Raw genomic sequence first — 14,143 nt, forward strand, 5'->3', positions numbered from 1 at the left:
TTCAAAGCGATTTGAAGCATGTTTTATTTGGGGGGGGGGGGGTGGGCAAAGCTTTGTGACGTCATATTTGAGGGGGGGTCTGACTTTTTGTGACGCCGTGTGACGAAGGGGGGGGGGGGTAAAAAATCGTCCAAAATCGCGTGACGTCATTTATGGACGGGCCCTTAGGCAATCATCACCAAAACTTAACTCCACGCGTACTAATAGTTGTTGTAAGTGCTACGTCTTGTGCTGGATGCACGTCGTCTCGTCGTCGTGTTTATCGCCGGGTATCAAAGCCGCCGCCACGTTCCGACGTTCCGAGCCCCCACCACTCCACCTCCATCGCTCTGCCCGCTCGCTCCGTCTCCTGCGGGGAGAAGCACTCCGGGCTCCTCCTCCTGCTGTTGCTGCTGCTCCAGGTTGGGGCTTCTCGCTGTGAAGCTCACGAGGTCGGGGCCACTCTGCCTGCTGCTGCTCTTGCTGCTGCTCTTTCCCCTGCTGCTGCTGCTCTTTCCCCTGCTGCTGCTGCTCCTGCTCCTCCTGCTGCTGCTGCTCCTGTGGCTGCTCCTTTATTATGGGGGATGTCCGGTATGCTGCAAATAATAAGACAATTGAAAATAAAAATTTTTTGTGTATATACTTAGTTAAACAATACCAGATGGGGCGCCACGGTGGCTAGGAGATGTTAACTACCTCGCCTGGTATGCAGGAGGCCGTGGGTTCGATCCCGACGCCTGCTGTATGTAAGTCTAGGGGCACCCCCAGTGACAGCTGTCCCTGTGCGTTAGTCTACTGCCAGTAGGGGTAGCGATGATCGCTGCTGCTGTGTGGCCTATCCTAGGGGCACCTCCAGTGGAAGCTGTCCATGTGCGTGAGTCTACTACCTTGCCTGGTATACAGGAGTGCGTGGGTTCGATCCCAGACGATGCCTGCTGTATATTTGGAGTTTGCATGTCCCTCTGTCTTTCTCCCCGTGATGAGATGTTAACTACCTCGCCTGGTATACAGGAGGGCGTGGGTTCGATCCCAACCCGGACGCCTTGCTGTATATTTGGATTGTGCGTGTCTCTCTCTCTCTGTCTCTCTCTCCCCGTGATCGCGTGTATTTTTCTCCAGGTCCTTCGGTTCACTCCCACATTTAGACTCAACGTCACCACACGTTTGGAGTATTTTGGTTGCCGCTATGAATTTTAGGTGACAATAAGCCGGACTTCGAGATCAGCAGCGAGGGAGTTGTAACGATTTAATTCGTGGCAAGCACTCTGCGCGTGTGTGTAATGCGTGTGTGTGCACATAATGAGTGTGTGTGCACGTAATGAGCACGCGACCTTACAATGTAAAGTCGTACGGCCAAGCGGGAAGCCGACAGATCTAGCTCAGGCGAGCCAACGTACCGGGGGGCACGTCCGTTGAAGGGTCGCAGTCGTGGCCACGTCTCCTCGCGTCCGCAGGCTGGGGTCGTCCTCCTTTTTGGATCGTGGAAGTTCGCCGAGAAGCCGCAGAAAAGATCCCCGGGCACTCAAGATGCCGCTCAGAGCCAACGTGCGATGGGAAGACATCGCCGCCGCTGCTGCCACTGCTCCTGCTGGGGCTGCTGCTACCGGTGAGCGGTGTCTCTTTGTTTTGCTTCCTTCTCGCCACAGAACTCTCGCTGGGTGGGGGGGGGTGCGTCGGAGTCGGCAGCATCGACTGGCGTGAGTTTGACGCATCGCACGATTGTCGTCATCGTCGTCACAGCTGTCTCTCTCTCTCCCGTGGCAGAGATGAGATATCGGCAACTCCAAATGTATCGCTGCGAAAGGCTTCTGCTGCTGCCATTGCTGCTGCTGCATCTCTAAGCTGGAGCCAAAGGGGTGACTCAACGTGGGGAGTGAGAAAAAGGGTTCCGCATATATAGAAGACGACCTGGTGATGCGGGCGGTAATGGAAAGGAAACTGGCCGCTAATTTGGACACACGTATAGTAGGATGGACATGCACACACGTGTGTAGTAGGAAGGACACACACGTAGTAGGATAGACACACACACATGTAGTAGGATGGACACACACGTGATGTTGCATACTTTATGTATACATTAACCCCCACTCTACTGGTCTTCTCACCTGATTGGCTCACATGTTACGACGTCACATTTATCCCCTCTGCTCTATTCAAGACCGAAACAGGAGGAGGATTTCTCCACAACTCTGTAGCTATCTGCCTGATGATGCTGCTGGTTGTTGTTGTAATTACCGGCGAAACGTCATGGCTGTTCGAATTGTAAATGTTGTAGTGGGTTTACTCCCCAAAACAACAATTGGTTAGTGTTGAACTAGTAATGAATTGTAGATGCTGTAGTGGGTTTACTCTCAAACACACAACCGGTTAGTGCCGAACTAGTAAGGAATGGTAGATGTGGGTTTACTCTACCAAAAACAACCAGTTAGTGCTTAACTAGTAAGAAATGGTAGATGTTATGGTGGGTTTACTGTCCAACACACAACCGGTTAGTGCTGAACTAGTAATGAATTGTAGATGTGGGTTTACTCTACCAAAAACCGGTTAGTGCTTAACTAGTAACAAATGGTAGATGTTGTGGTGGGTTTACTCTCCAAAACAACAACTGGTTAGTGCTGAGCTACAAACGAATAGTAGATGTTGTGGGTTTAGTTTCCAACAACAACTGGTTAGTGTTGAACTTATAGTAATAGGTTTTTACCCTTTTATCTGGCACCAAAACTGACACCTTTATACAAGGGATCATGTTTGCAATAACCACAACGCAAGCAGTCAAAATGCAAACAAAAAGAGACAACTCTGATAATGATATGCACTGTCCTTGAAATTGATTGGTCCACATCCGAGACGGCTTTTCTTAGAGCCTAGTCTCCACTGAATCTCTCCTTCTGCTGCGTCTTCCTTGGGACAGGCGATGAGGGGGAGGAGGTGGAGGAGGAGGTTGCCCCGTCTCTACCCGTGGAGTCGTTCGTCATCAAGCGAGAAGATGAAGAGACGCCCAGGAGTGAGATGTGGCTGCCGGTGAAGGTGGAGAGCGAAGCTCGCGATGGCGGTGAGTTCTCCACCCCCGTCAGAGGCTGCCGTTGGCCTAGAGCTCTCTGTTGACGCGTGATGTGCTTTGTGAAATTTCAGCGTGTGTGTGTCTGTATGTGTGTATGTTCAAATTCTTTCACACCGTATGTAGCCAACCGTGCTAATCAGAGGTGCGGGGGAAGGACAGCAAACTACAATACACTACAACAACAACATCCGCCATTCGCCACTAAGTGGTGGTGACGTCACCACAGGGCTTGTGCCAGGCCATGTGCACGTTAAGGCCACGTGAAGTGTCGAACGCCCGCCGGCAGGAGGTCACGGGGCAGACCCAGGTGCCATGGCTTGACTGACTTAGATGACTGGCCGATGCACCGCCTGTGCCCCCTACTATGCCAACTATACACTACGCACTACTATACACTACACTATGATACACCACTACTACCCTATACACTACTACACACGACACTACTATACACGAAACTACTACCCTAAACACGACTATACGCTGCACTACGATACACTACACTGCTACACTACTATATACTACATGACTGCACTATACACTACACTACTATACACTACTAGGGGTTATTCGGGGGTGCCTGTGGTGCCCCCTCACAACTATTTACGGCCTTTGGCCAGGAAAGTCATGAAAAAAATTGCACGCAAACGACGCATTCACGCAAGCACCCAATGCTCCGTTTAGAAGTTTTAAAATTAAACATCTTTGAATGGTATTATGTTTTTAATTAGATACTTAATTTCTTAATTAAAAGCTTATAATTTTACATCTGGAAGACTTCATTGAAAAGTACATTTCGTGTGAAATTTCTCTCGTCATTAAGTAGATGGCCTTGCTGGGGGTTTGGTTCGATGCGGACGTTCACCTGGTTGGGATTTTGGGATGGAGATAAGGCGACACAGAGCTGGCCGTGCGAGAAGACCGCCGTCTGCAGATCGATTCCAACGTAATTGAACGTCTGTCCCTGCGCCTCCGTCGTTCATGCAGGGGGCACGTAGGTTTGCAGCGCCCCCTGCATTAAAACGACGAAAAGTGCAGCGTTCATCATAGATAAAGTTGTGCGCTTATATAAGAGTATAATACACACTACATACTGCAATACACATTACACTGCTATGCACGACACTATACACTACACCACTATACACTACACCATTAAACTAAATTGAAAATGCATTTATTTAGAACTGCTTGTTGTTGAGTTTAGTTTGTTGTCCTCCCTGCCCCCCGCACTTCTCATTAGCATGTCTGGCTTTGTATGGTGCGAAATAGGTTCAATATACATACAAACTACACCACTATACACTACACTATGCACTACTATACACTACTATACAGTATACTATACACTACACTACAACACACTATGCTTCTATCCAGTACACTATACACTACACAAATATACAGTACAATACACTGCAACCCGATTCACTTCTATACACTACAATAATATCAATCACATAGATTCAAAACTTATTTCTTTAGAACTGATTTTTATGTTTAGTTTGTTGTCCTTCCCCCACATCTCTGCTGAAGCATGCTTGGCTACGTACAGTGCGTACTAAATTTAACACACAGTGGCTAAGGGAGTTAGATAACTACCTTGCCTGGTATGCAGGAGGTTGTGAGCTATATCCCAACCCTGATGATGCCTGCCACTGTGTATTTTGAGTTTGCTTCTTTCTCTCTCTCCCCGTGGTGGTTGCTTGGATTTTTTTTCTCTGGGTTCCTCCGGTGTGTGTGTTTTATTTCTCCCCCCCCCCTTCCACGTTCAGAATCAACGTCACGGGTGTTCTGGCCTCTGAGTCGAAATCGTCACAGGGCACATCCATGACGAGGTGCGCTCGTCAGCTACGCCTCCCTCCGTTCGGCTTGACGTCGCCAAATGTTTTCGCCCTCTTTGAGTTGAAGGTGTTGACGTTCGCATCAAAGAGGAGGTGGAGGAGGACGAGGACTACGTCGGTGTGGACGGAAGAGGGAACGATCGGAACGTCACGGAGGAGGGCCCGTGCGCCGATGCCAGAGAGTGTCGCGTCAAGAGAGAGGAGCCATGGGTCGAGCGGAGGAGGCACCTCAGAGTGGTGGAGGTGGATCTCCAGAAGCTGATTAACGGTGATGGCGACAGTGGTGACGGTGGTGACCGTGGCGACCGTGGTGACCGTGGTGACCGTGGCGATGGTGGTGATGGTGGTGACGGTCGCTCCGTGAGCCCGCGGGGAGGAGACCGAGATGCCTCGTCAGGCGTGGCAGAGATCGAGGTGGTGCTGGAGGACGACAGAGATGGTAGGGGACACGGCGGCTGAGGGGAGATGTTAAAAACCCTCGCCGGATACACAGGAAGTCATGTGTTAGATCACGACCCTGATGAGATGTTAAGGACCCTCGCCAGGTATGCAGGAGGTCGTGGGTTCGATCACGACCCTGATGACATGTTAACTACCTCACCTGGTACGCAGGATGATGTGGGTTTGATCCTGACCCTGACGCCTGTTGTATCGTATCACGGTAGGCTAAGAGATGTTAACCACCTCGCCTGGTATGCAGGAGGTTTCATGGGTTCGATCCCAGATCCTGATGCCTGCTGTATATTTGGAGTTTACGTCTCTCTCCCTGTGGTGGCGTGGATTTTTATCTAGGGCCTCCGATTTTTACCCTCCACATTCATAAAAGTGTGTTTAAAGTATTTGGCTGCTGCTATACACACCATGATGATATCAGCCACTTCGTTGAGCTATCATTTGTGATGGCCAAGTCGCGACTGACAAAAGAGCTACACAGCTCAGTGGGTCTGACCTCGTAAAATAAAACATTTTTTAAATTTTATATATATAGTTTAACCCTTTACCATTCTGATGACGTGTGTGTACATGCCCAATTTTCTAAACACAACTGTGATGAACCCAACCGGTAATATGTACCGCATGTTTCCAGGTTAACACAATCCATTCTAATGTGTATGATTACATCAAGCCCCCCTCTGATCTTCGTAGCCGATAGTCTCACAGTGATGACATCGCCATTGCTCTATTTGAGGCAGGTACCAGAAAGACTTCTTCACAATTCTGGCAAATCGCCTGATGAAGCTTGTTGTTGTAGTAATCACCATCACGGTACTTGAATTATGAATGTTGTGGGTTTACTCTCCAACACACAACCGATTAGTGTTGAACTAGTAACTATTTGGCATGTTTTGTTTATGTGACAAACCCTTTCTAATTAGCTGTGTCGGGTGGTGGTGGTGGTCTGTTAACCCCTTTCCCGTTCTGAGACATCTGGCAGGTCGCAGGTTCAGGGTTAGCGGTGGTGTCCGGTTCACCGCCAAATCTCGGAACATCGCAGGCGGTTCAGCGTTAATTGTAGGCATAGTAGTGGCAGTAGAACCATAGCAACATGACCACTGCCGCCCCTCTACGATAGCTGGCGCCAAAAACTGTGCCACACCACAACCCTCCCTCATAGCCTTGTAGAGAGCCTCGGTACTGATTAGGTTATTTTTTTTTCCTCTGATTAGCACGGTGGGTTATATACAGTGTGATAGAAGTTCACCTTGCACTACACACTACATTACTATATACTACACTACTATACTACATTGAGAACTGCTTTTTGTTAGTTGTCCTTCCCCCCCGCATCTCCGATTCGCACGGTTGGCTATGCTTAGTGCGATTGAAGTTAAATACGCCAATACCAGCCATTCGCCACTAAGTGATGGCGATGTCACCACGACACCTGTGCCAGGCCAGGTGCCTTTTGAGGCCATGTGAAGTGTTGAAGGCTCGCTGACAGGAGGTCACAGGAGAGACCCAGGTGCCATGGATTGGCTAACTGGGATGTCTGACAGATGCACCAGCTGTACCCAGCGCTCTGCTCGCTTTTGTGAGTGTTGCTTCTCTGCCCTCCGTTGTTGTTGGAGGGCGACTGCCTCGAACTGCCCTGTAGCATCCTTCACAAGCTTCCTCCATAAAGGCCAATCTTGACACCACTGGTACCAGTCTTCAGCAAGTCCACTCAGCTCTACATCCCCCCATACCGCATCAGTCTATCTCTACTCCATCCCGTGTCGTGCCTATTTAGCCCCGCTATCTGGCCAAACAGAAGCTGCTTGTGCATTCGGTAGTTGGGCATGCGGGCACATGCCCAGCGAACGCAGCCTTGCCTGCCGGAGGAGCTCATTGATGGAAATGTGTCCAGATCTTTCAAGGATTTGTGAGCTCCTCACACAATCCAGCCTGGTTAAACCCAGGATGCATCATAGGCAGGCCAGCCTAAATGTTTCTAAAGAGTGCAGATGTTCCATTAGAGGGGTCCACGTTTCACAAACATAGAGACGCGAGGGCATGACCGTGGTCGAGAAGACCCAAAGCTTCATGTGGAGCCACAGACCAGGTATCTTCCACACAATTTTATGCAGCCGATGAAAAGATAATTCGGAGTAAGACCTCTGCTGTAAAACCAGAGCTGGTCATCAGCACACTGCCCAGGTATGGGAAACTCTCCACTCTCTCCACAACTGCTCCATCACTAATGGGGTGTTGAGGGGGTGGAGTGTTTGATGGCCTGATAGTAAGAGCATACCTCTTAGTGGCACACTCCAGGTTCGGCAGCAGTGCCTCCAACTCCTCTTGAGTGAGCTGCAATCACCAGATCATCAGCATACATAACATGGTTGACCAATAGGGAGCCATCCCTTGACTGCACACAGGCATCGATCAGCCTCCCATTGTATCTGCACCAGGTGTAAATTCCTCCTGTACACCCATGGAAATCTTATCGAACTACGTGGTCAAATATGATGGAAAATAATGTGGAAGCCAGAGGACATCCCTGTTGCACCTCAAGGTGAACAGGGAATGGCTCTGTCTCCTGGCCACGTAACTTTACCCAGGCCTACCCACCATCGTGAATACCCTTAATGATTATGAGCAGAAAGTCAGGGATTTCAAAAGCACGAAGAGCCCAGAGTCTTGGCCTGTTACCGGTATCATAGGTGTTGACCAGGTCAATAAAGCAGAGATGTAGGTCTTGTTGGAATTTTCTACACCTTTGCTGTAGCAGACAGAGAATATGGCATCCGTGTAGGACCGCCCTGGTCTGAAACCACATCGAAGCCCTGCAAGCCTCTCCTCAGCGTGCCTGGCAGGGTGATCTTGAATGATCCTTGCCAGGACCTTTCCTGGCACACTGAGAAGAGATATGCCCCTGTAGTTGTTACAATCTGTGCAGTCCCTCACAAAGAGGGCAACCACCAGGGCATCCTTCCAATCCTGCGGAACCCGTCCTGTGGTCCAGACAGTTGTGATGATGTCATGTAGGGCAGTCTACACACAGATGCCACCCTCCCTCAGCATTTTGCTTGGGATATCATCTCTGCCCAGCGCTTATCCTGGTCTAAGACTTTGGATCACCCTTGGTACTTCCTCAATAGATGGCACCTCAGCCAACCAATCAGAAGGGCTGGTGAATTCTGCCAATATTTGAGGCACCGCAGCCCTAGCAGGGTCGTGCCCACCTTGCCCCCCATGATGTTGTCTGGGCTGAGGGAATTCCCCTCCCCCAAGACCTCACAGAAATGTTCTGCAAACCTGCAGACCTGTTCCAGAGGGTCCAGTATCAAACCACCTTTCTTTCCCTTTAGAATGTTGATAGGTGAGGTGCTGCAAGTTACTTTTTTGATGGAATTAAATCGTGATTTTTGATTCAGGCAAATTCTATCTCTTTAGCAACCCGTGCCCACTGCTCATCCTTGTAGCGTCGCATGGCTCTCCGAATCTCCGAGCTAAGGCTGCGGTAAGCCTCCTCATTCTTCGATGTGGATGCTGTAGATGGTAGGAGTGGGCCTGTCGCTATTTATCAGCCAGCCAGACTACATACCAGTGCAGCCATTGCAACTGCATGAGCCACAGTTCTAAACCTCGCCCATTTCCCCTCAACAATGCAAACCCCAGCTCCAAGCGATGTTGAAATTCCTGCTTGAAACTATCATCAGCTCGCTGAGACCAGGCCACTGTGGGTTTTAATGGGTTCCCAGATGGACACCCCCACCGGAATGGAAGAAGAGCAGGGACATCTTACAGATGATAAGTCGATGGTCAGTGGGCAGATCAGCTCCATGGTAGATGCTAGTGTCAAGGGCATGGACTCACAACCGCTGGTATGTGTCAATATAGTTTAGCAGATGTTCTTGTAGATGCGCCAATGCCGGAACAGCGTGTTGGTAATTACAAGTCCATGGGTTGCATACAAGTCTAGCATCCTCCTACCATTATTATTGAACTGATTTGGCCCATGCCTTCCGATCACTCCAATCCAGATGTCTGCGTCATGACCCACTTGAGTATTAAGGTCACCCAACAGGATGCCTCTCTCCCAAGGGGCCACTTTAGCTAGCACCTAAGACAGGAGATTATAAAAGGCATCTGACTCATTGGCCGTATCTGCATCCCTCCACTGATATTCATCTTTAGTGGGAGCGTAAGAAACCAACACCATAATTCCTCGGCTCTTGTTGATGGGGAGCCAAGCCTACAGTCGCCTGGGACTTGCAGCTTCCCACACCTCATCGTCACGCTCCTACACCCCCCTCCCTGTTATTTGGCAGTTTCCTGCCCCGAGTGGAGATGTGTCCACCCCTCATGATGACTAGAGCCAGAACCGGTCGACCGGACCTCCTGTATTCCAGAGGTCCAGGCGGCATCGATTCATCTTCCGACTGAGGAGTGGCAGCCTTTCCTCCACAACGACAGTCCGAACATTTCACGTGGCTAATCTCAGTGGTCTCCTATTCCTGGAGGAACCCCGTGAGGCGGGCTCAGTCTGGCGCTGCCAGATGGAGTTTGGCCAGAAGGCATGATGAACACCTGTCCCCCTGATGCCTCTAGCATGAGCTTATTTTGGTGTTTCCACCGTGATGTTTGGTAGAAGTGCCAAGTGGAAGGGTTACCAGCACCTCACACGCACTGACCTAGCTACATACACACTCCCCACTCACACTCACACCACCACGGCCCACACACACATAGCCTGCACCACCTACCCACACAGCCTCATCAAACGCATACCACGCGCACGGCACTGTACACACTTTACACATTGTAGTACACCACAATATAAAGTACATACACGCTACACTGCGCTACAGTACACCACACATCCTACAGTACACCACACGCTAAAGTACACCATGTGACTGAACACTATACAGTAATCCACACTAGGCTGAACCGCACACTACTGTACACCATACAATACATTAAAAACGTAACAATACACACATAAACATACACAGACACGAACACACGCACACAGACACACAAACACCACAGAGACACGAGGACACATATAAATATACAGATACAATAGAACACAAAAACTGCACACAGACGCACGTGTTTCACTCACAAGCAGCACGCGGGCGAAATGAAAAAACTGGACAAGGGTGAAACTTTAAAGACCATTCCTTCTAATCCCCAACGCAGGACTAGCGGCGGGCGACGGATGGGCGCGACGGGTCGGCAGCGGCGACCTGGCCGCGCACACGTGCCCCTCGTGCGGCAAACGCTTCGCCCGCGACTACCTCCTGCGGGCGCACGCGAAGAGCCACAGCCGGGAGAAGTCGCACGTTTGCCCAGTGTGCGGCCGCGGCTTCGCTTGCCCCTCGAACCTGCGGTGCCACGCAAGGACGCACACGGGCGAGAGGCCACATGCGTGCTCCACGTGCGGCCGCCGCTTCGCGCAGCCATCGCAGCTCAAGAGCCACGCGAGGACGCACGGCGACAGCGGCGACGGCCCCCACCGGTGCGCCGTGTGCGGCCGGGGCTACGCGCGGCCCTGCGAGCTCAGGAGCCACACAATGACGCACACGGGCGAGAGGCCCCACCGGTGCACCGAGTGCGGCAAGGCATGCGTGCGCCCGTCCGACCTCAGGGTGCACATGCGGAGGCACTCCGACGAGAGGCCATACGCGTGCGCACTGTGCAGTGCCGCCTTCAAGTACTCGACGTCGCTCAAGTACCACGCAATGGTGCACGGCGGGGAGAGGCCGTACCGGTGCCAGCTGTGCGCCAAGGCCTTCGTGCAGTCGTCGGTCCTCAAGGCGCACGTGGCGGCTAGGCACAGTGGGCGAGAAGGGGCCGTGGGGGCGCTGGGCACGAGCGTCGGAAGAGGGGGTGGGGTAGTTTTTCCGCAGGTCGGGAAAGGGAATGTCTTAGGGGCGGTGACAAACTGTTGTCCGTAATAGAGGGGTTGTAAAAATGTGTGGTTGTTTTTGTTGTTGGGCTGTTAGATTGCGGAAGTATGTGTCAAAGCTATAATAGAGGTTTTTGGGTTGGATTGCGGAAATGTGTCGTTAAATCTGCCGCCACCTGGCGCAGCCAATTAGTTAAGGTTTTGTTACGTAAACAAAAAACGTGGCCAATAATACAATTCATAACGTGCGCAATGTTGCAGAATTACGAGGCAATTCTAAGGCGCGGAGCCGAGCTCAGTGTCAGATCATGTCACGCGGTTCCAGGGAGACTCTGTTAAATGTTGAGCTGAAGAGATATGCCTTTAGATGTTTTTGAATGGAGAAAATGATTGATTTTTATGAATGTGAATAGGGATGACATTCCAGATGATGGGGGCTGTGACAGAGAAATGACGAGATGCAATTACAGTCCTTGTCCTGGGAGTTTCAAGGAGGTTCTGTGATGCACTGTGAAGGTTTCAATGGTTAATTGAAGTGTAAGGTATCAGCAGAGAACTTAGGTATACGGATTCTTGGGGATGGTAGCAGAGGTAAGCGATCTTGAAGGTAATTCTGGTTGAAATGGGCAGCCAATAACGGGCAGGAGGGATGGACAGGGAGTTCGGGGCGAAGGTTGCGGGGGCCATGGACAACTCGGGAAATGTGATTTTGGAGGCATGCAGCTTATTTTGGTTGCTTAGAGTGGACCGGATGAGGAATGAGTTACAAGTCAACCCACGACCCAACGATGCTGCAGGCGAGAGTATTTGTGATGTTGGAGGTGATGAGCGGACGTAGATGGTGGACAGCTCTGAGATGGTAGTTGCAGGACTTGAGAACAAGGTTGAAGGATAGAGTGGGATCCATAGTGATGCTGAGAAATGTTAGATGGTCAGGGAACGCAACGAAGGAACCAGCGATTGAGATTCCCGAGGGGAGTGGGAGTGAAGCCAGTCTTTGCCTAGTGCCAATTAAGATGGCCTCGGATTTGGTAGAGTTTAGGGAGAGGATTTACACTATGAGATCTCCTTTACCAGTGGCAAAACATAGTAATAGGTTTTTACCCTTTTAACTGGTACAAAATCTGACACCTTTATACAAGGCATCATGTTTGCAATAACCTCAACACAAGTAGTCAAAATGCAAACAAAAAGAAACAACTCTGATGATGATAATGATATGCACTGTCCTTGAAGTTGATTGGTCCACACCCGAGACAGCTTTCTTTAGAGCCTAAAGAAAGCTTAGAGCCTAAAGCAGGGGTCGGCAACCTACGGCTCCAGAGCCGCATGCGGCTCTTTACGGGCTGCTTCTTGACGATGAGTACGTATGTACTCAGATGCATTGCGGCTCTTGAAATACTGAATTTTGTACCGAATTGGAAAGAAATGGCTCTTCTTGTTATTTTGGTTGCCGACCCCTGGCCTAAAGAAAGCTGTCTCGGGTGTGGACCAATCAACTTCAAGGACAGTGCATATCATTATCATCATCAGAGTTGTTTCTTTTTGTTTGCATTTTGACTACTTGTGTTGAGGTTATTGCAAACATGATGCCTTGTATAATGGTGTCAGATTTTGTACCAGTTAAAAGGGTAAAAACCTATTACTACTACTTTAGGGAGAGGACGTGATCTTGAAACCAGTAATGTAATGCGGCCGAGCAAATGGAAAGATGGTGGATACCCGAGTTGCTGTGAGAATTAATGGAGGCGCTGAGAAGTGTCGTTAGCATAGGAGTGGTAGCGGATGTCAAAGCTGTCGATCAATCGGCCAATGGGAGATGAATAGGAATAAAACAGCAGGGGGCCCAGGACTGAGCTCAGAGGTACTCCGCATGTTAAGGGAATTGCGCTAGAATGAGTGGCTTTCACTTTGACGGTGAAACATCTGCCGGAGGGAAATGAGGAAATCCACTTTGGTGCAGTCCCGCTGATCCCGAAGTCTGACTCAAGGCGATTGATTAGGCATATGTGGTTCACAGGGTGTGGAAGGCTGAGCAAATGTCAAGGCTGACGAGTCAAGCAATGGAACCGGAATAGATAATGGAAAGGATGTCGTCCAGGATCCTAGTCAGAGCGGTCTCTGTTGAATAATACTTGAGATAAGCCGATTGAAGGGGGCAGAAATTCGGCGCGGATGTAATCTGAGGCTTGAGTTGGGCGAGGACGAGATGCTCGAGAAGTTTGGAGGGAGTAGTGAGGTTGGTGATCCGACGATAGTTAGGCAGGTCAGCAGGGTCCCAGCCAGGTTTTTTGAGCAGCAGGGAAACTTGGGCGACCTTTAAGGCAGGGGGAAAACAACCAGTGGAAAATGAGGCATGAGCAATGTTGGTAATAATGTTTTCAAGTTCCATGATGCAGCGGTCGAACAGACGGCCAGGGAGAATATCCAGAGAAGATGTCTTGATGTGGAATGAACGGATTAGGGCCAATACATTATTTGAAGAAACTGGTGTGAATGAGGACAAGAAAAGAGTCGGGGTAGGGGGGGGCAGGGTGTTGACGTATGAACAGCGATATGGTGAGGGATTACTTGATGGAGTTCGCAATAGTGGCCAGCTTGTTAGTGAAGTGAAGGCTGAAGGAAGTTGCAAGGTTGAGTGACGCCAGTTCGTTACTAGTTCAGCACTAACTGGTTGAGTGTTGCAGAGTAAACCCACAACATTTACCAATCGAGTACCATGCGTCAGAGATGCCTTGCAAAAGGTATCTACAGTAGACTCTTGATTATCCACGCTAGTGATGGGGAGAACGGGCGAGGATAATTCAGAATCACAGATAATCCAAAAATATCAATTTTCTACGGATCTCTATGCCAAAAACTAACGGTCGACCGATTGATAATGCACATGCTCAGTGATGGCACTTTCCTTCTCCC

The 14,143-nt window shown here is 50.1% G+C and overlaps 1 protein-coding gene across 4 annotated transcripts; it reads left to right on the forward strand.

Moving 5' to 3' along the window:
• The first annotated feature begins 137 nt into the window (after window positions 1-137).
• Window positions 138-12,677, forward strand: LOC133360729 (zinc finger protein 497-like). 4 transcript variants are annotated; one of them, XM_061579524.1, is made up of 5 exons: window positions 138-431; window positions 1,434-1,585; window positions 2,894-3,034; window positions 4,955-5,326; window positions 10,519-12,677. In XM_061579524.1, exons 2-5 carry the CDS (start codon window positions 1,507-1,509, stop codon window positions 11,274-11,276), a joined length of 1,350 nt encoding a protein of 449 aa, XP_061435508.1. In that variant the 5' UTR covers window positions 138-431; window positions 1,434-1,506; the 3' UTR covers window positions 11,277-12,677. The 4 variants fall into 4 exon arrangements, with proteins under 4 accessions (XP_061435508.1, XP_061435509.1, XP_061435506.1 ...); XM_061579525.1 differs by having other exon boundaries at window positions 138-401; XM_061579522.1 differs by lacking the exon at window positions 138-431 and adding an exon at window positions 1,744-1,835 and having other exon boundaries at window positions 446-1,585.
• The last annotated feature ends 1,466 nt before the right edge of the window (window positions 12,678-14,143 follow it).

This window comes from Lethenteron reissneri, chromosome 69 (genome assembly GCF_015708825.2).
Source record: "Lethenteron reissneri isolate LAM-NWPU_2019-01 chromosome 69, ASM1570882v1, whole genome shotgun sequence".
NCBI lineage: Eukaryota > Metazoa > Chordata > Hyperoartia > Petromyzontiformes > Petromyzontidae > Lethenteron > Lethenteron reissneri.